The 27,204-nt window shown below is 42.5% G+C and overlaps 2 protein-coding genes across 6 annotated transcripts in view; one reads left to right on the top strand and one right to left on the bottom strand.

Moving 5' to 3' along the window:
• Positions 1–930: 930 nt before the first annotated feature.
• On the top strand, positions 931–3,161 carry LOC115163734 (SAYSvFN domain-containing protein 1). The gene is made up of 2 exons (XM_029715927.1): positions 931–1,740; positions 1,868–3,161. Exons 1-2 carry the CDS (start codon positions 1,600–1,602, stop codon positions 2,180–2,182), a joined length of 456 nt encoding a protein of 151 aa, XP_029571787.1. The 5' UTR covers positions 931–1,599; the 3' UTR covers positions 2,183–3,161.
• Positions 3,162–3,165: 4 nt separating this feature from the next.
• LOC115163328 (dynein heavy chain 8, axonemal) overlaps positions 3,166–27,204 on the bottom strand; it is a 59,380-nt gene continuing 35,341 nt past the window's right edge. For 2 of the 5 annotated variants that reach the window (XM_029715243.1, XM_029715401.1), the window contains 34 exons: positions 22,195–22,387; positions 21,844–21,966; positions 21,560–21,690; positions 18,525–18,678; positions 15,053–15,217; positions 14,623–14,849; positions 14,319–14,437; positions 14,077–14,180; positions 13,765–13,941; positions 13,378–13,545; positions 11,757–11,972; positions 11,222–11,359; positions 11,003–11,130; positions 10,639–10,810; positions 10,243–10,398; positions 9,862–10,017; positions 9,509–9,691; positions 9,262–9,367; positions 8,829–9,081; positions 7,254–7,444; positions 7,019–7,140; positions 6,792–6,910; positions 6,435–6,637; positions 6,275–6,348; positions 6,022–6,174; positions 5,688–5,843; positions 5,471–5,587; positions 5,288–5,389; positions 5,011–5,171; positions 4,744–4,900; positions 4,331–4,483; positions 3,951–4,140; positions 3,643–3,764; positions 3,256–3,543 (listed from right to left, as the gene is read on the bottom strand). In XM_029715243.1, coding sequence (XP_029571103.1) covers positions 3,256–3,543; positions 3,643–3,764; positions 3,951–4,140; positions 4,331–4,483; positions 4,744–4,900; positions 5,011–5,171; positions 5,288–5,389; positions 5,471–5,587; positions 5,688–5,843; positions 6,022–6,174; positions 6,275–6,348; positions 6,435–6,637; positions 6,792–6,910; positions 7,019–7,140; positions 7,254–7,444; positions 8,829–9,081; positions 9,262–9,367; positions 9,509–9,691; positions 9,862–10,017; positions 10,243–10,398; positions 10,639–10,810; positions 11,003–11,130; positions 11,222–11,359; positions 11,757–11,972; positions 13,378–13,545; positions 13,765–13,941; positions 14,077–14,180; positions 14,319–14,437; positions 14,623–14,849; positions 15,053–15,217; positions 18,525–18,678; positions 21,560–21,690; positions 21,844–21,966; positions 22,195–22,387 — 5,377 coding nt within the window. Of the gene's footprint in view, positions 3,544–3,642; positions 3,765–3,950; positions 4,141–4,330; positions 4,484–4,743; positions 4,901–5,010; positions 5,172–5,287; positions 5,390–5,470; positions 5,588–5,687; positions 5,844–6,021; positions 6,175–6,274; positions 6,349–6,434; positions 6,638–6,791; positions 6,911–7,018; positions 7,141–7,253; positions 7,445–8,828; positions 9,082–9,261; positions 9,368–9,508; positions 9,692–9,861; positions 10,018–10,242; positions 10,399–10,638; positions 10,811–11,002; positions 11,131–11,221; positions 11,360–11,756; positions 11,973–13,377; positions 13,546–13,764; positions 13,942–14,076; positions 14,181–14,318; positions 14,438–14,622; positions 14,850–15,052; positions 15,218–18,524; positions 18,679–21,559; positions 21,691–21,843; positions 21,967–22,194; positions 22,388–27,204 lie in introns of those variants that run through there. The other 3 variants (XM_029715161.1, XM_029715328.1, XM_029715492.1) reach the window with 3 other exon arrangements.

Here is a 27,204-nt window from a genome sequence, read left to right as displayed (position 1 = left end):
AGCAAAGGGTCTGAATACTTATGTAAATAAGGTATTTGTTTATTTTAATACATTTGCAAAAATTTCTAAAAACCTGTTTTTGCTTGGGGTACCGTGTGTAGATTGATGAGGAAAAAAATGCCATTTAATCAATTTTAGAATAAAGCTGTAACGTAACAAAATGTGGAAAAAGTCAAGGGGTCTGAATACTTTCCGAATGCACTGTAGATCTTGCCTAAATAGCAGGAATCAGATTGTACAGTCAACTTTCCTGCCAGTTCTTGACTATGGTGAAACCATTTACCAGATTGCATCTGCCGTTACTCTTAAACCTTTGGCTGCTGTCTACCATAACGCCCTTTTTGTTTACAAAGGGAATAATGACGTGATTGGGAATGAGACACTGATCTCAATTGTGCTATCCTGAATAAATAAAAGTAAAACGAATAATACTTTTTTTAAAGACGCACGCACGTAGGTACGTTTCAGGGGTCGTCACTAGTTACCACAATCATAAACCCTGCCTATTTCTACAATTTATCTTCTTAAAATCTCATTTTAAAACACAAACCCTACCCTTATGTACACTGCTAACCTTATGCCTAACCTTAAATTAAGACAAAAAAAAAACATTTTAGTTTTCATACATTTTTACTTTATTGCCAATATTTACCCCCCGGCAATATACCTTTTTGGGATGTTGTCCGCCATAAAACCCTACAGAAGAAAACAGTTCCAAAGAGGGCCTCTTCTTTCCCCCACTTACTGAGGAAAATATGACAGGAATGTATTCATTACACTGATTCCGTTGCAAATTGTTTCAACATAGACCACTACTCCAAATACTCTTCGATGTGATGTTGGTAAATTCTAATTCATTTTAATTGTTCCCCCAGCTGCTTAATTTTTTTGGACATATGACTGAACTACAACTTCCGTTTAAGAACAATACGGAACTAAACAGCGTTTAGAGTACACGGTTTCTGTTGCATCGGCGTAATGAATACACCCTAGCACTTCATCCCTGGCTGTTGGTTTCCACTAGTTAAAATATCTTAATTGACTATATCGTAAAACTTAACTAAAATTAGCTTTTTGGTCTTAATTTAAGGTGAGGCATAAGGTTAGCAGTGGTTAAAGTGTGTAACTAGTGACGACCCTGAGTTATCGGTTGAGTCAAGTTTATTTCCCTGCGCTTTACGACACAACAGACGTCATTACTTACGCCCGAACCGGAAAAGGAAGTAAATAACCCGGAGTTAGTTATAAATACCTTTGCCGAAGTAGAACATAATTTAAGATCAATTTTCTACGGATTTCTCACATCACTCTTTGTGACAGTGAACCTTTGAATTCTATCAATGCATTGAAAGCACCTTATATAACATTTCCGCTTTTGATTAGATTACATTTCACACAATCGAGGGGCAATTTGCTAGAACAAAATGACGTCTCAAATCAGTCTAGCTTGCTAGTTCGCTAGCTATCAGTGCTTGATACCCGTCGTGCACAGTGCATACATTGTCACGCAGTCTTTCATTTCTGCATGAGTATGAATCAGAAGTTGTTAGCATTAGCAAAAGCTTGCGACGTTCAGAGCCCCGTACAAGGGCTGGTGAGATGCAGCCCATAACATCACCTGGCAGTGGAAGCACTTTGAAGTCCGCCAGTTGGGAGTCAACAGCTGATAAAGACGCACAGGAGTTGACAAAACATCAGATGCCTGCTGTCCCTCAGGCTACAGGAACTTTACAGTGTGGGGTAGGCTAAACTCAAACAAAAAAACGACAACGTCAGACACTGAGGTAGCGTCATGGCATAGATCGTTTATTTCAATTCCACCCCTCAACGTTAGCTAACTAACTCGTGATTCTCTCCACTTTTTTAGGATGACTGTCTGCTGGACTGCATTCTGGGTCGAAGGCTTGGTTCAAGGCAACTTGGTTTCGCAAACCGGACTTTGCTGAAGGTGTTGCTTTGGCTGGTTCTGCTTGGGCTGTTTGCTGAGCTGGCCTTCGGGTTGCCTTTCTTCCTAATCTCTCTCTTCTACTGGCTCTACCAGGGGCTGCGGAGCCCAACTAAACGTCAACCTGGAGAACTGAGCGCTTACTCAGTATTCAACCCTGACTGTCAGCCTCTCATGGGCACCCTCACAGCAGAGCACTTGGACTGTGAAATGGGAATACTTCAGCTAACCATGTAAAGGAATAGCTACAGATTGTAACACTAGATAATGTGATTTAAAACCCCAAATTGGTATCCATTATACTGGGAGTTACAGGTTGGTACTGTGGTCCTGTGTGGCTCAGTTGGTAGAGCATGGTGTTTGCAACGCCAGGGTTGTGGGTTTGATTCCCACGGGGGACCAGTACAGAGAAAAAAAATGTATGAAATGTATGCATTCACTACTGTAAGTCGCTCTGGATAAGAGCGTCTGCTAAATGACTCAAATGTAATGTAAGTGTACTATTTGGTGTTGCACTGAAATAGCCTTCGGACACCCTGCAACACCAAATAGCCTTCGGCCTCGATTCGTGGAAACGGGAGTCTCATAAAATGACCGTGTCTAGTTGCAGGGTGTCCGTTTGAATTTCAAAAATGTTGCTCTATGAAGTAATCCAACAATGTGTACGCCGCCATCTCGTCTATTTCAAGTTCTCTCATTGATCAAGACCGGCGTCTGTCATGACATGCAGCACTTTGGGGTGGACGAACCCACCTGTCTCAATCAATGAGAGAAGACTTGAACTAGACAAGATGGCAACATACACATAGTTGGATTACTTCATGGAGCAAAAAAATATTTTAATAACGGTGCATTTTCTTAATTCAAAGGGACCCCCTGCAACTGGACAAGGACATTTTGAGACTTCCACGAATCGAGGACGAAGACAGTATTGCCAAGCTAAATTGGTCTTAAGTTCTGTGCTACACCAAACAGTACCTAACCTGTAACTCCCAGTATAATGGATACTACATTTTGATGGGTTAAATCACATTATCTGGTGTTACAATATGTAGCTCGTAAAGGAACTTTTTTTTAAATGTGAGCGAGTTGCGATTCTTCTGTTAAAATTATCTTATGATGCTTGGATGCACCTCGGCTCTTTCAATGAACGAAACACTAGTATTGGTTGTGATGTAAAACTGCTTGTTAATTCCATTAAAATTTCTACATCTCACTAGTTGGAATTTTAAAAACATTTATTTGTGTTACTTGAGTGAAACTACACAGGGTTAGTAAACTACACCAAAAAAATACTGAGTAGTTGTCCATCATTTGATGTCACAGAGCAAGGCAACACCACGTAAGATCCAGTGATCGGGTGACTGCACTGTGCGTATCACAACCCCTGTGATGTAGGTGAGGTCTGTGCGCCGAGGCTTTTTGTAGACGGGGCAGATGTAGAACTTGGGGTCCTTGGGGGCAGTGGAGTTGATGGCGAACATGTGAATAACAGGCAGGGGGCAGAACAACACCTTGGGAGTGGCTTCGATGAGACGGCAGTTCCTTCTGTCCCAGCCGGCCCCGTCCAGGTATAAACCGTAGACGTAGACCCCCTCCTGAGAGACAGAGAATGATGGATGGCATTGCGGTAAAAAGGGAAAGCTGTATCTTGTACATGTGTTGTCAATGATAGTATTTTGCATGAGGCTACTTACAGCAGGAGAGGCAGTGATCTCCTCCTTGCTCTGCTTTAGCACATCATTATGCAGGGTGACTGTGTCCAGAGCCCAGCCCTTGTGAGCCCTGGTTACCTCCTGCCTCATGGCTGTCAGGAAACCTATAGCCATACAGAGGGCGCAAACATAAAGACATAGATAACATTTGTCAGATATGTCATTATAATCCTATCTTCAGTGATGTAGTAGGATGAAGACATGACAAGCTAATTTATGCTGAACTGTATTTTGAACTTACCCTGCAAGTTTGATCAGTTAGCCTAATTCACGTTTTGAACGAGACTCACCCTGAGGGTTGAAGAAGCCAGTCATCCAGAAGGTCTTGGGTCTGCCTTCAAACACCCAGCTGTAGAACTGTGTGTTCCTCTCCAGCAGCTCGGTGAACCAGAAGCCCAGAGTGGACGACTCCCACGAGATCTTCTTCCACATGTTGGGGATGCGCGCATCAAACATGTTGTCCAGGGCGTCACGCAGGTTCTAGGAGGTAAAACATGAATATGACATTGAATATTCAAGCATCAAAATAACACACAATTTCATACATTGTTATTACAGATTTATAAGCTATAAACCTCTAAATATTAATTTGAAGTATAACACAATTAAAGTGTTAACAAGTAATATAGTCGTAATACATTATAGTGGTCATTCTAGCTAGCTCTCTTACTTCGCTCATGATGATGGTACCGTCGATGGCGAGTTTGAGGTCGACCAGACTGGTGCGCACCACTCCGATGATCCGCTGCATGCGATCCACCTCTTGGCGTAGGAAGATGTTCATGGAGTTCAAGGCACCCATCTTCACCAGCCTGGCTTTCACCTACAGTACACATCACAATAGAAATTGTTGTGTGAGCATACAGTGCATTCGCTCTTTACAGCCAAGGGCTGGTTTCCCAAAAGCATCTTAAGGCTAAGTCCATCATTAGAACCATATGGGGTGTTCAGTAAGTGGAAAACGTTTTGAAACAGGGAGTTATTACCGGAATTTGTACAATGAGAACATAGATTTGTATTATTCGTTGCAAAACATTTTGCTACATTGTGTTCCTATCCTTCATAAACAGAGTAAGCACTGACCTCATGAGGTACGTAGTTGGGGGGCAACTTCTCCAACATGTCCTCTGCCAGTCTGTAGACAATGGACTCTCTGGTCTCCCCTGCTCCTCCTCCACTTTCCTTGGGCTGGATGTTGGTGATGGTGTCCAGCACCTCAGCAGACGTGTTGGTCTGATATCTGAACAAGAATTGGTATATAATATTAATGTATTCATATTGAGTATTAAGACTAACACACAGCATAGACATGATTAAAGAGAAGCGTTGTGATGATCTATGGTGTCTTACGTAATGTCTGCGTTGGGATGCAGACCAAAGACCTGAGGTGTGTCCAGTGCAGGCAGGGTGGCGATGTACTCCATGTACTGCTCCACTGTCTTACACACAGGCACTTTGTATCCTGTGTAGAAGCAGAACGTCGGCTCAAAGATCTTGTCATTGAACCACACCTGTTGGGGAACGCATAATGCTTATAAAACAAAGTCTGTGCTTCCCACATGATTACCCACATGTACAACAGATTGATCAGGACAGTTGCGTTAACTGAAAAAGAAAATGACATTACCCGAGAGAAACAGTTGAGCAGCCGCTTGTCGTAGTCATCAGTGACCCTTCCTCCGTACTGCACCTCCCCTAACATGTAACGCACTGTGACCCATGAGACACCCTGGAGAAAAACGTTACGTGTAGGTCTGTGAGCACACTAGTCACTGTAGCTTCAGATAGACCTAGACTATTTTGATAGTACCTTCTTGGGGCTGCATTCATCCAAGTGGTTCTGGACAAACTGCACACTGGCTGTGAAGTCGGCCGAGTTGAACTCATACGGGATGTTCCAACCCAGGGGCCCGAATTTACGACGTTCCTACAACAGAGTAACAGACAAGGCAAAATCAGTAAATTACATTAAATACAGTGTATATCTATAAATATGAATGTATCAAGACAGTGGGTTGAGTCTGTACCTGCACCACAGTGTGTAAGAAGGCTACGTTGTAAAGCATGGGTTTCCACATGGGCAGGTTGCAGATTTCCAGCTGATCCTGAGAGATTCCGGCAAACGTACGCTTCAAGCCAGCCCGCACCCCCTGGGGGGGATCATTGGTGAACTTGATAGAGGACTGAAAGACAGAAAACAATCATGTCAGCAAATATTTATTCTTAGACATAAGGGATGTGATTAGGACAATATAGCAATTCTGGATTTTGGCTAGGGGATAGGTCCGTTTCATATGGAGAATGTAATATTGCTGGGGAGATTACTGGTCTTGTCTGTGTAGGTGTATTCAGGGCATTTACCTGTAACAAGGTGATGGAGAAGCGGTCGTGGGGCTCGGTGGTGATCCACACTCTGAAGCTGTCGTGCATGGTCTCCACTGTGGTGACGGTCTCCAGCAGCTCATCCATGAACTCCAGGCCCAGATGGCAGTTCTGGAGCAGGACCCAGCCACCCTTGTGTGTACACACACAAACACTTTTAGCTATGTGAAAACATTTGTATATGCTGTACACTACATTTATTTATAAAGAGTTGAATGTCAGAAGCCCTCACCTGTGTCATTGACATCTGTAAGAGCCTTCTTGCATGGATCTCCTGACCTTGGCCCATTGATATCGCTCTAAACTCTGCAACAAATAAACACAATATCACAATGACAGTATTGTCAGTGACTTGTTAGTGATTCCTTCAGGGTGATAGGCATGGGGCTAACCTAGCCGGAGTTTCTTGGCCAGAGCGTCGATCTGGTTGGTGGGATCAGAGCCCATAGAGAGGAAGCAGATGAGGGGGGTGCGGGTGTCGCTCTCCTCCCAGGTACTCTCCAGGTTCAGGATGACAGGCTCAGCGAACCTCATGCCCATCGAGTCTCCAACGTACTTCCTGGCCTGGGACAGTGTGCGGTCAGGGCACCATGATCTGTGAGGAGAGTACAACCAAACCTGGGTTCGAACCTGAATGCCCTAGCCACAACTTCAAGAGAGATCTGTTTATAACAGGCTTGTAAGAGGCTTACAAAGGCCTTAGTAAAAAACAATGTGTAAAATATTGATGTTGAGAAGCAGGAGCTCACCTGATGAGCAGTAGTTTATGGAAGACATCCAAGGAGTCGTTGTATCCATCAGGAATCACACCATCCTCAGGGTTGTCCATGTCAAACCACACCTTCCAGCACTTCTCATTACGAGACACCTATAAGATGAATAGAGAAGTAAAGTCAATGCCGTGTACTCTTCAGACAAAGCTGTGACCATTGCTAATGATATAATTAATAAAGGGTACTGTAGTGTTCAGCCCCACCTGGTTCATGATCTCAGTGAACTGTGACAGTTTGCTGAGTTCCACCAAGTTGAGCCAGGTCAGATCCAGGATCCAACGGAACGGCTTGGAAGGACACGCCTTCAGGTCTAAAGCAGCACCCCCTATAACACACAGATAACATTACATATGTACTACTACTAAACCATTACTTTATTCCTACACTGCTACCTATACAGAGATCTGTTAACTAGGATCAGTAGTGAGGATCTGATACCTTTGATGAGGATCTGGAACTCGTTCTGCTTGATGTTGTTCTTCTGCAGGTCGATCTTGAGCGCCAACAGCAGGGTGAAGATGAACTTGTGGTTTTCGTACAGCCCTCGGACCGTGTAGCGGAACACCTCGAAGGACAGGTACTCGATGATGTTAGCAATACGCTTCTGAGTGAGAGGAGACTTGTCTGACCTGCGTGAGGAAAAAACAAACAAAAGTTTCAAATCTAGAGGTTGTTCTCATATGCATTTATAAACGCTGTTGTGTATTTAGATTTAGGCCTATGCCATTTGTCAGGCTCATCTTTTTCCATTTGTATGGACCAGGGGTCTCTAACAGGTCGATCGCAAGCTACCAGTAGCTCGCAGCCCACCTATGAGTAGCTCGGCAAACAATTCTGAAAGTACAAGCAATTTTCACGTGTTCCACCACAAACGGTCATTAAAAAAAGAAATAGCACAAATATCAGAAAGTAGCTGGGAGCTTGCGGTGTCTATCTAATCAACGCAGCATTAACATTATCCCACCCCTGGTTAACCACTATTGGCTTAAAAAGCCAAACCTAACACAATATCTGGCAATTAATTTCAGCAATACTGCCCCTGTCTGTCTGTGTGATGTGCGCGTATGTCTATCACTACGTGTGTTGCCAGTTGATGTGATAACAGTCTTCTGGGTTGACTGAAATACTTTTCCCAAAACATTCTCAATTAAATGCTAAATGCAAAGTAGGCTTACCTGGCAGAAGTACACTGAGTATACAAAACATTAAGAACACCTGCTCATTCCACGACAGACTGATCATGTGAAAGTTATGATCCCTTATTGATGCCACTTGTTAAATCCACTTCAATCAGTATAGATGAAGGGGAGGAGACAAGTTAAAGAAGGATTTTACATTTTTGAGACATTTGAGACATGGATTGTGTGTGTGCCATTTAGAGGGTGAATGGGCAAGACAAAAGATTTGTGCCTTGGAACTGAGTATGGTAGTAGGTGCCAGGCGGACCGGTTTGTGTCAAACCTGCATGAACAAGTGTAATTTTTGAAAGTGAAAAACAAAACAAAATCAAAAACCAGGAAAATATTTAACTGAGAACATAATTTGGGAAAATATAAAACATAATTTGGGGAAAGAAAAGCAGAGTTGCTTATGAACCCTTATTTTACCAGGTATATTGGGAGAAAACATAGTGCACTACTTTCTCTTGTACACTAAGGACCTGGGGAAGAGTTACAGGGGAGAGGAGAAGAGAAGAATGTGCCTATTTGAAAGCTAGAAGAAAAAGAGTAGCTCGCAACATGTTTTATTTCTTAAAAGTAGCTCTCTTGCTAGAAAATGTTGGAGACCCCTGGTATGGACTGATATAATGTGGGTGTACACAAACTTGATAAAAAAAATATTAAAGGGTAAACAAGTGGGTGAATTTGCTATGTGTTCTGTGTACTGAGGGATTTGATCAGGAAAATTTGGATTTTGGGATAGGTCCATTTCTATTATACTTGAATGAATGATAAATATCTGAAAAGCAGGAATTCCTGATTAATCAGCAAAAATCCCATCCCTGGTACTGACTTGGCCATTGAGAGGTCAAAGATCTTGAGGAACTGTGCCAGGGAGGTCTGGTACATGACGTTGACCATGCTCATCTCGGTGATGAGGAAGTAGAGGATGCTGCCACGCGAGGCAGCCGGCCGGTACTCCTCTGAAGCCGTGTTGATCTTCACCTCCGTCTCGGCTGCTACGTGCAGCTTCTCGCTCACCTCGGCCGCCGTCAGCTTGGTTACTGACAGGATGCCAATCATGGACTCGTCATCCACCAGGGAACCTTGACACACACAGACGCACGCATGCACCCACACATAGACAGAAACACACAGAAAGACACAAAAACACAGACAGACACCACACACACAAACATGCAGATTGAGCAGTCTGAGTATCTGAGACATTATCCAAACATCCGATGTAACACTTAATATGATTTGTTTATCCTAGGAGTCAATACCCTTGGTGGAGCTGAGCTTGTACAGCAGGTTATCCTCCAACTCCTTCATCTTCCTCTTATTGGCCGTCACATCCTCCATTAGCTTGACTCTCTCTGCCTCCAGCTCCTGTTACGGCACCATCAGAACATCCATGAAACGTATTGCCGACAACACCCTTAACCAATGCCTCTGAAGTCGAGGGAAAATGTTCACATAGGTTTTATAAAGGGGTTATGAATGGTTTATAAAGTGTTAATGAAGGCTTACGTATTTCTCGGTGAGGATGACTCGGCCCAGCAGCTGGTTCTCCAGACCCTTCATGGTGACAGTGAAGTCTATAATGGAGGTCTTGGCGCTGACCTCAGGCGTGTACGCTGGGTTAGGCAGCTTGGTGGTGATGTAGAGCTGGAAGCCATCCATCACGTCGGTCTCCTTGTCTCCCACTTTCACCTACAACCAATGAGCACAGGTTTGAATGGGAGCCTAATTTCCCAATTAGCCTGGCATCCAAACTGATTTTTCTACGTTTCATGGTGAACACAGTGTTCAGTCTGGTTTAACCAGGCTATTTCACAACACTGCTGTTCAAGTCAAACTGACCTTAGAGCTGTGGTATCTACCTTATAGGTGGAGCCGGACTTGATGAAGTTCTTCTCCAGCACGTTGTCCAGGGCGGGGTCCAGATCCTCTCGGACGTCCTCGATGAGCAGCGGTCGTCCCATCGACAGACTGTCTTCCAGGTGAGTACGGAAGTACTTGTGGTTGAGGGACGTGACCTGCAAGAGAGATCATGGTCGTGTTCAGTAGGGGAAAACAAAATGGTGTGTTCCTATTGGATACATTCATGTAGTACCTCCCAGTTTCATTCTGTTTTAAAACACTTTCTACCTACTGAACATGGCCAGTCATGAGTTCTTGGAAATACATTGAACCAATACATTTAGTTTTCACACTGGTGTGTTTGTTTGTAAGAGTGTGAATGTGAGAAGTGAGTGGCTTACCTGCAGATCATTGGCTTTTTCTTTCTTTTTAATCCACGCCTTGCCCTGGGTCTGAGGGTCGATGAGGAGAGGGAACCTCGTGGCCTTGGTCACGATGATGCCGTTCTGCACTGACAAGTCGTCTCCAGGCAGTCCCTGTAGGTTCCACTCGCTTATCTGACACACAGAAAAGGGAAGGATGTTTCACTATGGTGCTTTGGGACATAACAAAACACATTTTGTAGAACATCTAGTTCAGTGAAATGGATACTAAGAACCACTTTGGAAATAAGTGTTTTCATTAATATTTTAAGGTGTTATCCTCTGGGATTCAAATGCAAGTTTTGTCGATGACTGTTTTGTTTGCAACTCAAAAGTAAAATTAAATTCACTACTGCATTCATGATCTTTTCTTACAGTAGGGGGGTCCACCAGCATAGAGATAATATTGAGGTTATCAGTGAAAGGGATTTTCCTCTTCCGGAGCTCTGCTTCCCAGATGTCCTTTAGGAGCATGTTGCGGAAGTTCTGGTTGAAGGGTCCACAGTACGACAGGAAGCCAGTGAGCTGGAGGACATCCCCTACGAGTCTATCCAAGAGACGACAACAGATGGTCAAGGGTCACATTGAAAAGCCTCTGATGGAAAGAACTGAGCATTGATATTGTCTGTAGTTTATTGTGTTACATTGCATTAAATCTTTGTACATAGTAACAATGACTTCAGTCAGAACACTGAAAGTAAAGAAACTTGATGCTATCCCTCTCTTATCTGTAACCTGCCTGTTGATCTGTGATTTAAACTGTTTGCTCTGCTCTGTCCAGCGCACTTTCTCTCCACTAAGCCCATCAATGAGTGCTGATGCTGCCACCATTTTATTCCTGCACATCTCTGCATCGTCCAGCAAATCCTGTAAAGCATCACAAAATCAACTATCTATATATTTATTTTGCAATATTCCTCATTTAAGAATACATTATTTTTTAAGGATTGGACCTCACCTGTTTCTCTTTCATGGCAGCATCGAACTTGGCCTGTACTTTGTCCAACTCGGCTTGTTTCTCATCCAGCTGAGACTGAGCACTGGCTAGCTCGGAATTGGCTATTGACAGTCTGCCCTCTTGGATAATCAAGTTAGCCTGTCCACACACGTGGAGAAAAAATACTGTTCACAATGCATATCTAAAGGAAAAGGGGGATACCTAGTCAGTTGTACAACTGAATGCATTCAGCTGAAATGTGTCTTCCACATTTAACCCAACCCCTCTGAATCAGAAAGGTGCGGGGGACTGCCTTAATCGACATCCCACGTCATCGGTGCCTGGTGAACAGCGGGTTAACTGCCTTGCTCAGTGGCAGAACGACAGATTTTTACCTTGTCAGCTTTTTACCTTGTCAGCTCGGGGATTCAATCCAGCAGATCCATTTCGGTTACTGGCCCAATGCTCAAATATATTGGATCACACACACAAACAGAAATAGTGTTCCCATGCTACTTCATAGAGGGTAGAATCATTCAGCTTATGTTCCCCGTACCTTAAGTGGCAGCACTTCCTTGTTGATGCCGAAGAAGGTGGCCATGGCGGAGGTCCAGGAGAGCAGGCCTGCCACGTTGCCGCACACTTTCTTGGCACACTCAAACGTGTAGTCCTCCATCTGGAAGTAGGGCTGCAGTAGCTCTACCATCTCCTCATTGATGCTGTCCTTGGGGAACTGCTGCAGTGACGCCATGAAACCACTGGCGCTCATCAGCTAAAAAGGCAAATTTAAAGAAAATACAGAAGGCCGGCAATTGAAGTAACACAAGGACACAGCTCATAAGCTAAAGCACATAGATGGGAGGGGGGCTTTGGCCAAAACCAAGACATGAGCTACAACAAACCAAACCAAGACATGAGCTACAACAAACCAAACCAAGACATGAGCTACAACAAACCAAAGCAGGACATTAGCTACAACAAACCAAAGCAAGACATTAGCTACAACAAACCAAAGCAAGACATTAGCTACAACAAACCAAAGCAAGACATTAGCTACAACAAACCAAAGCAAGACATTAGCTACAACAAACCAAAGCAAGACATTAGCTACAACAAACCAAAGCAAGACATTAGCTACAACAAACCAAAGCAAGACATTAGCTACAACAAACCAAACCAAGACATTAGCTACAACAAATCAAAGCAAGACATTAGCTACAACAAACCAAAGCAAGACATTAGCTACAACAAACCAAAGCAAGACATTAGCTACAACAAACCAAAGCAAGACATTAGCTACAACAAACCAAAGCAAGACATTAGCTACAACAAACCAAACCAACTACACCAAACCAGGGCATTAGCTACAACAAACCAAACCAGGGCATTAGCTACAACAAACCAAACCAAGACATGAGCTACAACAAACCAAACCAAGACATGAGCTACAACAAACCAAACCAAGACATGAGCTACAACAAACCAAACCAAGACATGAGCTACAACAAACCAAACCAAGACATGAGCTACAACAAACCAAACCAAGACATGAGCTACAACAAACCAAACCAAGGCATTAGCTACAACAAACCAAACCAGAGCATTAGCTACAACAAATCAAAGCAAGACATTAGCTACAACAAATCAAAGCAAGACATTAGCTACAACAAATCAAAGCAAGACATTAGCTACAACAAATCAAAGCAAAACATTAGCTACAACAAACCAAACCAATACATTAGATAAAACAAACCAAACCTAGACAGCTACAACAAACCAAACCAAGACATTAGCTACAACAAATCAAAGCAAGACATTAGATACAATAAACCAAACCAATACAATAGCTACAACAAACCAAACCATTAGCTACAATAAACCAAACCAAGACAGCTACAACAAACCAAACCAAGACATTAGCTACAACAAACCAAACAATTAGCTACAACAAATCAATTCAATATACAGAGATGGGACTGGGAGTGTAAATGTAACGTCTGAGTGACTCTCTGATGGTTTGATGTGCGTGTATAGTGTAAAATCTTGGTAAGAAGAATATCCTTCTCCGAGGACAATATATCAAGGCCTCTTCTATTCTATTTTGTTCTACTATTATTACCAGAGTCATACATAGAGATCTATGAGTCTGGTAGAGTCTAGAATGGAGGCTTTCTGACCTTGAGTGCCTCTCCCCAGGAGGGCTTGTGGCAGGGCCTCTCTGGGTCCATGGTGATGGTGTCCAGCTTCTTCTGGAAGAGCAGCACACAGCAGTCCATGATCCTCATGATGAGGTGGGGAGGTTTGGCCAGCTTCCTCACCGTGGCTACGTCAGCCGCTTTAATGGTCTAAGGAGAATATATAAAAGGGTTGAGATCATTAGGGCATGTAACAGAAAACATTTTGCAAAAGGAAAAAAGTTGCGGTAGTACCCTCCCTATTTCAGGCCTTTTTCTTCTGTTTTGTTACCTACTGAACATGTCCCGAAATGACAAGAAATTTCAAATGGCCCAAAATATATATTTTTTGTTTTTCAAATGGATCTTTTCATGTACAGTAAGACTCACATTCAGAGCGGCCTCTGCCTCCTCTAAAGCCGGTTTAGCTGCTTTCAGCTTGACCTCTGCAAAGGCTTTCTCCTTCTCAATGCCCTCCACAATCTTCAGGGCTCTGTCCTTTACAATCTGGACCTCAGCCTTTACGATGGTGGCTGCTTCAGCGCTTACTGTCACCTCTGCCAGCACCTGTACAGACAAGACAACAAATCAGCAGGCAAACTTTACATGCATGTATTCTGTGAATGGATGTGAAAGGGTGATTCCTACATAGAAATATAATGAAATTCTATTTTTATGGTTTCTATATTATTTCCCATTTACCTTGTCTGCTTTGATGGAGGCCAGAGCCAGCTCTTTCTCCTTAACCACCAGGTCTTTGGACAGCTGAGCCACAGACTCGCTAGCCTCCAACAGTTTGGTCAGACCTGCAATACAAAGCATTTCCACAACACTGCAATCTGACAAGAAATCCCAACATTTATTTCCTTTACAATATAATAAGCAGTTAGTTTGAAGTTTATCATTATTCCTTAGCTAGTAGCCACTCAATTGGTTTTCCATACCAACATTCATGCGCTCAGCCAGTGTGTTGATAAAGTTGTAATTTTCACTGTATACCGTCTTGTATCCATTGATGAAAGACAGGTAGGATTTAGGGGTCACATGAGTTCTTCTTCGGAACCTAGGGTGGAAAAATTAAAAACACACACGTAGGTTATTTAGACAGGCTTTGGGTATAAGAAATGGATGCCATTTATTTGACATAACCACACTATCTGACATGTAAATTATTGTCATTTATAACTATAAATGTGGATTTAAGACTAGATTTGCATTTTAGTTCCCAACTTCAGTCAACTACAGTACCTGTCAAAGTAGCTCTCGCAGGTGACAGACACTTTGTCATGGTATATGCCCATGGTCTGTACCACCGCGGATTTGACCTCGGGGGAGCACACCATGTGGAAGTCAGACAGGAAGTACTGGGACACGGCCACTAGAGCCTCGCTGGGCCAGGGAGTGAACCAGTCCATAGTACAGCCTGAGATCAGACCTGGGAACTTCAGGGAGCGCGAACGGAACTTCTCACCAACCTGTCAGGGGAAATAAAGGGATGGATGGATGAATACGAACAAATGTAATTTCACTCTGCCCTCAAAGGCTGATGCCAGCAAACCTCTCTATGGAACTACTCTGCAAAATACTATCGATGGGACACTACATAACAAACTCCTGAATTCTTGAGTGACAATCATGGAGGTGGTGTTTTTATGTTTCCGGTATTACTAAATCATACCGGAGAGAAGCAAAGAACCACGTGCAGGTTCTTCCTGGCTCGGGAGATAAAGTAGTCGTACAGGTTGTCGAAGGTGGGCGGGACGCGAGGCAACTCTTTCTTCATTACACCAATGAGGTTCTGAGTGATCTCGTCCAGCTCGTCACGAGCAAACAGGTTGGACACCTGCACACAACAAGCATAATAATTAAGAATGACAAATTGGAACTTTTTCTTTTACTAGAGTAGCGTTAGAATAATGTTAGATAACATCAGAGTAACTTGACCACACTGGAAAATAATAAAGGAAAATATATTTTAAAAATATATGTATATATACAGTACCAGTCAAATGTTTGGACACCTACTCATTCCAAGGGTTATTTCTTATTTTTACTATTTTCTACATTGTAGAATAATGGTGAGGACTTCAACACAATGAAATAACACATTTGGAACCATATAGTAACCAAAAAAGTGTTAAACAAATCAAAATATATTTTAGATTCTTCAAAGTAGCCACCCGTTGCCTTGATGACAGCTTTTGAACACTCTTGGCATTCTCTCAACAAGCTTCATGTGGAATGCTTCTCCAACAGTCTTGAAGGAGTTCCCACATATGCTGAGCACTTGTTGGCTGCTTTTCCTTCACTCTGTGGTCCAACTCATCCCAAACCATCTCAATTTGGTTGAGGTCGGGTGATTGTCGAGGCCAGGTCATCTGATGAAGCACTCCATCACTCTCCTTCTTGGTCAAATAGCCCTTACGCAGCCTGAAGGTGTGTTGGGTCATTGTCTTGTTGGAAAAAAAAATTATAGTCCCACTAAGCGCAAACCAGACGGGATGGCGTGTCGCTGCAGAATGCTGTGGTAGCCATGCTTGTTAAGTTTGCCTTGAATTCTAAATAATTCACTGACAGTGTCACCAGCAAAGAACCCCCACACCATCACACCACCTCCTCCATGCTTCACAGTTGGAACTACACATGCGGAGATAATCCGTTCACCTACTCTGCGTCTCACAAAGTCACAGCGGTTGGAACCAAAAGTCTCAAATTTGGACTCATCAGACCAAAGGACAGATTTCCACCGGTTTACAGTCCATTGCTTGTGTTTCTTGGCCCAAGCAAGTCTCTTCTTCTTATTGGTGTCCTTTACTAGTGGTTTATTTGCAGCAATTCGACCATGAAGGCCTGATTCATGCAGTCTCCTCTGAACAGTTGATGTTGAGATGTGTCTGTTACTCTGTGAAGCATTTATTTGGGCTGCAATTTCTGAGGCTAGTAACTCTAATGAACTTATTCTCTGCAGCGGAGGTAACTCTGGGTCTTCCTTTCCTGTGGCGATCTTCATGAGAGCCAGTTTCATCAAAGTGCTTGATGGTTTTTGCGACTGCACTTGAAGAAACTTTAAACGTTTTTGAAATTTTCCGGATTGACTGACCTTCATGTCTTTTCTCTCTTTTCTCTCACATTAAAAAGGCACGCCTGTTAATTGAAATTCATTGCTTGTGCTTCTACACCTGCATTGCTTGCTGTTTGGAGTTTTAGGCTGGGTTTCTGTACAGCACTCTGTGACATCAACTGATGTAAGAAGGGCTTTATAAATACATTTGATTGATTGATTGATTCCAGGTGACTACCTCATGAAGCTGGTTGAGAGAATGCCAAGAGTGTGCAAAGCTGTCATCAAGGCAAAGGGTGGCAACTTTGAAGAATCTCAAATATAAAATATAGTTTGATTTGTTTAACCTCTTACATCTAGACGTTCCCCTAGCGGAACAACTGCTCCAATATCCAATGATAGGCGTGGCGCGAAATACAAACTCCTCGAAAATCCGAAAACTTAAATTTTTCAAACATATGACTATTTTACACCATTTTAAAGACAAGACTCTCCTTTATCTAACCACACTGTCCGATTTCAAAAAGGCTTTACAGCGAACGCAAAACATTAGATTATGTCAGCAGAGTACCCAGCCAGAAATAATCAGACACCCATTTTTCAAGCTAGCATATAATGTCACAAAAAACAAAACCACAGCTAAATGCAGCACTAACGTTTGATGATCTTTATCAGATGGCACTCCTAGGACATCATGTTATACAATACATGCATGTTTTGTTCAATCAAGTTCATATTTATATAAAAAAAACAGCTTTTTACATTAGCATGTGACGTTCAGAATTAGCATACCCACCGAAACTTCCGGTCAATTTACTAAATTACTCACGATAAACGTTCACAAAAAACATAACAATTATTTTAAGAATTATAGATACAGAACTCCTTTATGCAATCGCGGTGTCCGATTTCAAGATAGCTTTTCGGTGAAAGCACATTTTGCAATATTCTGAGTAGATAGCTCGCCATCATGGGCTAGCTATTTTGACACCCACCAAGTTTGGTACTCACCAAACTCAGATTTACTATAAGAAAAATTGGATTACCTTTGCTGTTCTTCGTCAGAATGCACTCCCAGGACTTCTACTTCAATAACAAATGTTGGTTTGGTTCCAAATAATCCATAGTTATATCCAAATAGCGGCGTTTTGTTGTGCGTTCAAGACACTATCCGAAGGGTAACGAAGGGTGACGCGCCCGGCGCGTTTCGTGACAAAAAATGTCAAAATATTCCATTACCGTACTTCGAAGCATGTCAAACGCTGTTTAAAATCAATTTTTATGCGATTTTTCTCATAAAAAAAGCGATAATATTCCGACCGGGAGTCGTTGTTTTCGTTCAAAGACTGAAAATGTAAACATGGAGTCGTCTCGTGCACGCGTGCGCCAGTCTCATTGTTCTCAGATCGACCACTTACCAAATGCGCTACTGTTTTTCAGCCATGGCCTGCAAAGTCATCATTCAACGTTCTGGTGCCTTCTGAGAGCCTATGGGAGCGTTAGAAAATGTCACGTTACAGCAGAGATCCCCTGTTTTGGATAGAGATGATCAAGAAGGCCAAGAAATGGTCAGAGAGGGCGCTTCCTGTTTGGAATCTTCTCAGGTTTTGGCCTGCCAAATGAGTTCTGTTATACTCACAGACACCATTCAAACAGTTTTAGAAACTTTGGAGTGTTTTCTATCCAAAGCTAATAATTATATGCATATTCTAGTTTCTGGGCAGGAGTAATACTCAGATTAAATCGGGTACGTTTTTTATCCGGCCGTGAAAATACTGCCCCCTATCCATAACAAGTTAACACTTTTTTGGTTACTACATGATTCCATATGTGTTATTTCATAGTTTTGATGTCTTCACTATTATTCTACAATGTCGAAAATATAAAAATAAAGAACAACCCTGGAATGAGTAGGTGTGTCCAAACTTTTGACTGATATTGTATATATACTGTATATATTTACCCAAAAATATATGGGGGATTGGAAATTATGTAGACAATTACATTGATGGAAGCTACAATCTATCTGTAGTATTAAAGCTGATCTACCCCCTAAGAAGTTGCATAAAAAACAAAAAAAACGTATCACCTCCCCAGATGAGAGCACGTTATTGAGATACTCCAGGAAGGCCTCATCCTTGATCTCGTTGTCTGTGAAGATAAAGGTGATGCCTTTGCCGTCTGCCCCGGCTGTTCTGTAAAGGACCTTCAGGTCGTCCATCAGGTTGCTGATGTTGTACGTCCTAGTTGGAAACAGGGGCATTAGGGACCAATTCTCAGCTGGACTCCCATTATCTCCTTAGTATACGGAGCATCAATTAATTATTATTATACTTCAGACAGGAATATAAATACATGTTCAATACAATACAGCTGGTTTTGAGACTGACTTGCCTAATTTAAATGCCTGTGCAACCAGAGGGAAAATAACTCTGGAGCACCTATACTCCACACATAGAGATGCATACAAAGCTCTCCCTCGCCCTCCATTTGGAAAATCTGACCATAATTCTATCCTCCTGATACCTGATTACAAGCAAAAATTAAAGCAGGAAGCACCAGTAACTAGATCAACAAAAAAGTGGTTAGATGAAGCAGATGCTAAACTACAGGACTGTTTTGCTAGCACAGACTGGAATATGTTCTGGGATTCCTCCAATGGCATTGAGGAGTACACCACATCTGTCATTGGCTTCATCAATAAGTGCATCGATGATGTCGTCCCCACAGTGACCATACGTACATACCCCAACCAGAAACCATGGATTACAGGCAGCATCTGCACTGAGCTAAAGGCTAGAGCTGCCGCTTTCAAGGAGCGGGACTCTAACCCGGGAGCTTATAAGAAATCCCGCTATGCCCTCCGACAAACCATCAAACAGGCAAAGCATCAATACAGGACTAAGATCGAGTCGTACTACACCGTCTCTGACGCTCGTCGGATGTGGCAGAGCCTGCAAACCATTACAGACTACAAAGGGAAGCACAGCCGAGAGCTGCCCAGTGACACGAGCCTACTGGACGAGCTAAACTACTTCTATGCTCGGTTCGAGGCAAATAACACTGAAACATACATGAGAGCACCAGCTGTACCGGAAGACTGTGTGATCACACTCTCTGCAGCCGATGTGAGTAAGACCTTTAGACAGGTCAACATTCACAAGGCTGCAGGGCCAGACGGATTACCAGGACGTGTACGCGAGCATGCACTGACCAACTAGCAAGTGTCTTCACTGACATTTTCAACCTCTCCCTGTCCGAGTCTGTAATACCAACATGTTTCAAGCAGACCACCATAGTGCCTGTGCCCAAGAACACTAAGGTAACCTGCCTACCCGTAGCACTCACGTCTGTAGCCATGAAGTGCTTTGAAAGGCTGGTCATGGCTCACATCAACACCATCATCCCAGAAACCCTAGACCCACTCCAATTTGCATACCGCCCCAACAGATCCACAGATGATGTAGTCTCTATTGCACTCCACACTGCCCTTTCCCACCTGGACAAAAGGAACACCTATGTGAGAATGCTATTCATTGACTACAGCTCAGTGTTCAACACCATAGTGCCCTCAAAGCTCATCAATAAGCTAAGGACCCTGGGACTAAACACCTCCCTCTGCAACTGGATCCTGGATTTCCTGACGGGCTGCCCCCAGCTGGTAAGGGTAGGTAACAACACATCTGCCACGCTGATCCTCAACACAGGGGCCCCTCAGGGGTGCGTGCTCAGCCCCCTCCTGTACTCCCTGTTCACTCATGACTGCAGTGCCAGGCACGACTCCAACACCATCGTTAAATTTGCCGATGACACAACAGTGGTAGGCCTGATCACCAACAACAACGAGACAGCCTATAGGGAGGTCAGGGACCTGGCCGTGTGGTGCCAGGACAACAACCTCTCCCTCAACGTGATCAAGACAAAGGAGATGATTGTGGACTACAGGAAAAATAGGACCGAGCACGCCCCCCTTCTCATCGTCAGGGCTGCAGTGGAGCAGGTTGAGAGCTTCAAGTTCCTTGGTGTCCACATCACCAACAAACTAACATGGTCCAAGCACACCATGACAGTCGTGAAGAGGGCACGACAAAACCTATTCCCCCTCAGAAGACTGAAAAGATTTGGCATGGGTCCTCAGATCCTCAAAAGGTTCTACAGCTGCACCATCAAGAGCATCCTGACTGGTTATATCACTGCCTGGCAACTGCTCGGCCTCCGACCGCAAGGCACTACAGAGGGTAGTGCGAATGGCCCAGTACATCACTGGGGCCAAGCTTCCTGCCATCCAGGACCTCTATACCAAGCGGTGTCAGAGGAAGGCCCTGAAAATTGTCAAGACTCCAGCCACCCTAGTCATAGACTGTTCTCTCTGCTACCACATGGCAAGCGGTACCGGAGCGCCAAGTCTAGGTCCAAGAGGCTTCTAAACAGATCCTACCCCTAAGACTCCTTAACATCTAGTCAAATGGCTACCCAGACTATTCATATTGCCCCCCCCCTCTCCACACCACTGTTGTCATCTATGCATAGTCACTTTAATTTACTCTACCTACACGTACATACTACCTCAACTAACCGGTGCCCCCGCACATTGACTCTGTACCAGCACCCCCCTGTATATTGTTTTTTTACTGCTCCTCTTTAATTACTTGTTGCTTTTATCTCTTATTCTTATCCATATTTTTTTTAAACTGCACTGTCGGTTAGGGGCTCGTAAGTAAGCATTTCACTCTAAGGTCTACTACACCTGTTGTATTTGGCGCATGTGACTAATAAAATTTGATTTGATTTGCATAACACTAATTGCTGCCCTTACTATGCTACTTTCATATTTTCCAAATCCTTTGCTCACATAGAATTAGGAATTAGAATAAAATGCATTTAACAAAAAATCCTGCATAAGTAAAAACAGGAAAGGCATCACCTATGCCTCTAATGCCATTCATTCCAATTAGACTGGTTTGAATTTCCTTTACCACAATGATGGCAATTATACTCTTATTCTGGAACTTTGAGGTTTTATGACATTGCCCCTTTAGTAATTTAATAAGATCTCTATGATCCATCGTGACCTACTTTACCTAACTGTTATTGACAATCAACCACATAACCCCTCGTACTTACCTGGTCAGGGTGATCTGGAATATACTGTATCCGGCTATAAAGGAAGCCAGTCGGGTGAGACTCTGTTTTCCTGATCCTCCCACTCCCACTAGCAAAGCGTTGCCACAGTCTGTCCGGATGATACGTGAGATCTGTGGGGGGACCACAGGATAGATAAAGATTCTCACCTTATCTAAAGCTGTTTTTACAAAACCTTATTTTAATTAAACAAATGTTCGAAAAACAGATGACAGAATAATATTGAGTGATTATGAATAACATGGCAGCCAGGATGTTAGTTTAACCTTGATGAGATGAGTCATGGCATCTGTAAAGAACACAAGGTCCAGACTGGCCCCTCTAACATTCTCATTGTACTGGCTCTGATAGATAATCAGCTTCTCACACAGGAACTCAAAACTGGGCACCTAATGATGAAACATTACTTTGGTTAGATACACATTTTGCAAATAGATGAAATCTAAACCTTCAAGGATTGCATCCCGAAACACCGATTATGCCTAGTACTGGACTGAAAAGCATGCAGGAAATACTGTATATTTTCAGTCCAGGATTTGGCTTAATCTGTCTCCAGGAAACCAGCCCTTATGTCTAGTTTGAACAACATAAGTCTACAATGTGCCTTGGCTCTTTACCAGTTCGTAAACTTTGGGGGCGTCCAAACAGACATCATCTGCCTCATCTCCCGTGGGCTCGAGAGCCTCTCTCAGGAAGTCCACAAAGTAGGGGTCAGGGTGGAGGTCAGGGACCAGGCTGGGGTCCACGTGTTCCTGGATCACCCTGGATATGGCTTTCTCAAACCACACCTTGTCCTCAAAGCAGACAAACCTGCAGCACAAGGACACCATTGGTTTCATTCTCATGGACTGTCAGTCATCCATCTATGAATTTCAGAATGGTTACGTCCAGGGGTGTAGTGCTGCCGTCCGCCAATTCTCATAAAAGTGCTTGTTTACTAAAGTTAGATCTCGATTCATCACATAATGATGAATTAGTATTCTACATAACAGAACCAAATATAATAGCATAGTATAATGTTACATTCAGACCAAAACACCACCTAATTTCTTATGAGATTTTTGGATGATTAGCTGAATGGTAAAGAAATGTTTATCATTCGGCCAAACTCAACAGCTCACCAAAAAACACATATATAAAAGCGCAACCATTTCAATCGCATATGCGCCTAAACATTTTGCTTTACGACCTGGAATTTTAATTTAGGATCACCTTGAAAGAATCTTTAAATTTATCTTTATTACCTCAAATATTTTTTTAAATTGTGCAGCCCAGCGTGCAGCCCTGTTGCATTGGATATGCTTATACTGTATAATATAGAGGTCGACTGATTAATCGGAATGGCCGATTTCAAGTTTTCATAACAATCAGAAATCGGTATTTTTGGACGCCGATTTGGACGATTTTGTAAAAAAAAATGTTTTGACCTTTATTTAACTAGGCAAGTCAGTTAAGAACACATTCTTATTTTCAATGACGGCCTAGGAACGGTGGGTTAACTGCCTTGTTCAGGGGCAGAATGACAGATTTTTTACCTTGTCAGCTTGGGGATTCAATCTTGCAACCTTACGGTTAACTAGTCCAACGCTCTAACCACCTGCTTTACATTGCACTCCACAAGGAGCCTGCCTGTTACGCGAATGCAGTAAGAAGCCAAGGTAAGTTGCTAGCTAGCATTAAACTTATCTTATAAAAAACAATCAATCATAATCACTAGTTAACTACACATGGTTGATGATATTACTAGTTTATCTAGCCTGTCCTGCGTTGCATATAATCGCTTAGGTACACGTTGCTATAACCATAAACATCAATGCCTTTCTTAAAATCAATACACAAGTGTATATATTTTTAAACCTGCATATTTAGTTAATATTGCCTGCTAACATGAATTTTTTTTAACTAGGGAAAATGTGTCACTTCTCTTGCAAACAGAGTCAGGGTATATGCAGCAGTTTGGGCCGCCTGGCTCGTTGCGAACTGTGAAGACTATTTATTTCTAACAAAGACAGCAGACTTCGCCAAACGGGGGATGATTTAACAAAAGCGCATTTGCGAAAAAAGCACAATCGTTGCACGACTGTACCTAACCATAAACATCAATGCCTTTCTTTAAAATCAATACACAGAAGTATATATTTTTAAACCTGCATATTTAGCTAAAAGAAATCCAGGTCAGCAGGCAATATTAACCAGGTGAAATTGTGTCATTTTGCGTTCATTGCATACAGAGTCAGGGTATATGCAACAGTTTGGGCCGCCTGGCTCGTTGCGAACTAATTTGCCAGAATTTTACGTAATTATGACATAACATTGAAGGTTGTGCAATGTAACAGGAATATTTACACTTAGGGATGCCACCCGTTAGATAAAATACGGAATGGTTCAGTATTTCACTGACAGGAAAACGTTTTGTTTTCGAGATGATAGTTTCCGGATTCGACCATATTAATGACCTAAGGCTCGTATTTCTGTGTGCTATTATGTTATAATTAAGTCTATGATTTGATAGAGCAGTCTGACTGAGCGGTGGTAGGCACCAGCAGGCTCGTAAGCATTCATTCATACCGCACTTTCGTGCATTTGCCAGCAGCCCTTTGCAATGCATTGCGCTGTTTATGACTTCAAGCCTGTCAACTCCCAAGATTAGGCTGGTGTAACCGATGTGAAATGGCTAGCTAGTTAGCCGGGTGCGCGCTTATAGCGTTTCAAACGTCACTCTCTCTCTGAGACTTGAGAGTGGTTGTTCCCCTTGCTCTGCATGGGTAACGCTGCTTTCGATGTGTTCCTGGTTCGAGCCCAGGTAGGAGCGAGGAGAGGGACGGAAGCTATACTGTTACACTGGCAATACTAAAGTGCCTATAAGATCATCCAATAGTCAAAGGTATATGAAATACAAATCTTACAGAGAGAAATAGTCCTATAATAACTACAACCTAAAACTTCTTACCTGGGAATATTGAAGACTCATGTTAAAAGGAATCACCAGCTTTCATATGTTCTCATGTTCTGAGCAAGGAACTTAAACGTTAGCTTTTTTACATGGCACATATTGCACTTTTACTTTCTTCTCCAACACTTTGTTTTTGCATTATTTAAACCAAATTGAACCTGTTTCATTATTTATTTGAGGCTAAATTGATTTTATTGATGTATTATATTAAGTTAAAATAAGTGTTCATTCAGTATTGTTGTAATTGTATTTATTACAAAAAAATAAATAAATAAATAAATAAATAAATAAATAAATAAATAATAATAAAATCGGCTGATTAATCGGTGTCAGCTTTGGGTGGTCCTCCAATAATCGGTATCGGCGTTGAAAAATCATAATCGGTCGACCTCTAGTATAATATGCTCAAGGAGTTAGTTGTTATTGAATTTGTTTATACTGCATATACTCTAGGGGTGTGTGTGTGAGAAAGAGAGAGTGTGTGTGTGGATTTCTTTAGATAGTTTTTATATACAGAGCAGTGAAAAAGTATTTTCCCCCTTTCTGATTTTCTTTATTTGTGCATATTTTTGACACTGAATGTTATCAGATGTTCAACTGAAATCTAATATTAGATAAAAAGTGACCAAATAACCCAAAAATGTGATACTTATTTCATTTATTATATAACGGGTGGGTCTAATGAGGAACATTTAGAACAGACGACTGGGTCGGGTCCATAGATTTAAAACAAAAAGACTTAACGATTGGGTCACGTCTCCGGCAACCGAACCGATAGAACGAACGACCAGCCGGCTTGGGTAGCAACCCCAGATTTGTGTTGAGACTATATCTCATGGAAGGATGAAATAGTATGAATAAATTAATCAAAATACTGTTTTTAATGAAAATATGTCAATCATTATTTGAATATTGTTGGTAACCCAGTTTCAACACCCATGCCAATATATCCTCCAAACACCGGCTTCTCGGGAATTATCACTTAAATAAAAGTTATGCAACACCCAATCCCCGTGTGAAAAAGTATTTGCCCCCCTTACACTCAATAACTGATTGTGCCACCTTTAGTTGCAATGGCTGCAACCAATCCCTTCCTGTAGTTGTTGATCAGTCACTAACATCAATGTGGAGGAATTTTGGACCACTTTTATCAATGCGGAGCTGCTTTAACTTAGCACATTAGTGGGTTTTCGAGCATGAACTGCAACATTTCAATCGAGTTTAGGTCTGGACTTTGACTAGACCATTCAAAAACGTTAAATGTGTTGCTTTTCAGACATTCTGATCTTGACTTGCTTGACTTTATGGATGGGATGGGTCCCGTTATGTCGAGCGAAAACCAAACACTGCATTCCGCAGTAAGATCCTCATACAAACAGTCAAGCATGGTGGTGGTAATGTGATGGTTTGGGGATGCTTTGCTGCCTCAGGACCTGGACGACTTGCCATCATTGAAGGAACCATGAATTCTTCAGGAGAATGTCAGGCCATCCGTCTGTGAGCTGAAGTGCAGCTGCGTTATGCAGCAAGACAATGATCCAAAACACACAAGCAAGTCTACATCAGAATGCCAGAAAAACCACAAATGTAAAGTCCAAACCTACAGTTGAAGTCGGAAGTTTACATACACCTTAGCCAAATACATTAAAACAAATTTTTTCACAATTCCTGACATTCTAATCCAAGTAAAAATTGTCTTAGGTCAGTTAGGATCACCACTTTATTTTAAGAATGTGAAATGTCAGAATAATAGGAGAGAGAATTATTTATTTCCGCTTTTATTTCTTTAATCACATTCCCAGCGGGTCAGAAGTTTACATGCTACCAAATACTAATTGAGTGTATCGCCTTTGAATTGTTTAACTTGGGTCAAACGTTACGGGTAGCCTTCTACAATCTTCCCACAATAAGTTGGTAGAATTTTGGCCCATTCCTCCTGACAGAGTTGGTGTAACTGTCAGGTTTGTAGGCCTCCTTGCTCGCACACATTTTTTCAGTTCTGCCCACACATTTTCTATAGGATTGAGGTCAGGGCTTTGATGGCCACTCCAATACCTTGACTTTGTTGTCCTTAAGCCATTTTGCCACAACTTTGGAAGTATGCTTGGGGTCATTGTCCATTTAGAAGACCCGTTTGCAACCAAGCTTTAACTTCCTGACTGATGTTTTGAGAAGTTGCTTCAATATATCCACATAATTATCCTGCCTCATGATGCCTTCTATTTTGTGAAGTGCACCAGTCCCTCCTGCAGCAAAGCACTGCCACAACATGATGCTGCTACCCCCGTGCTTCACAGTTGGGATGGTGTTCTTCGGCTTGCAAGCCTCCCCCTTTTTCCTCAAACATAACGATGGTCATTACAGCCAAACAGTTCTATTTTTGTTTCATCAGACCAGAGGACATTTCTCCAAAAAGTACGATATTTGTCCCCATGTGCAGTTGCAATCCGTAGTCTGGCTTTTTTATGCCGGTTTTGGAGCAGTGGCTTCTTCCTTGCCGAGTGGCCTTTCAGGTTATGTCAATATAGGACTCGTTTTTCTGTGGATATAGATTATTTTGTACCTGTTTCCTCCAGCATAAGGTGCTTTCTGTTGTTCTGGGATTGATTTGCACTTTTCGCACCAAAGTACATTCATCTCTGGGAGACAGAATGCGTCTCCTTCCTGAGCGGTA

This window comes from Salmo trutta, chromosome 1, assembly GCF_901001165.1.
Source record: "Salmo trutta chromosome 1, fSalTru1.1, whole genome shotgun sequence".
NCBI lineage: Eukaryota > Metazoa > Chordata > Actinopteri > Salmoniformes > Salmonidae > Salmo > Salmo trutta.
The sequence above is the reverse complement of the archived record's forward strand: the minus strand, read 5'-3'. Positions and strand labels throughout refer to the sequence as shown.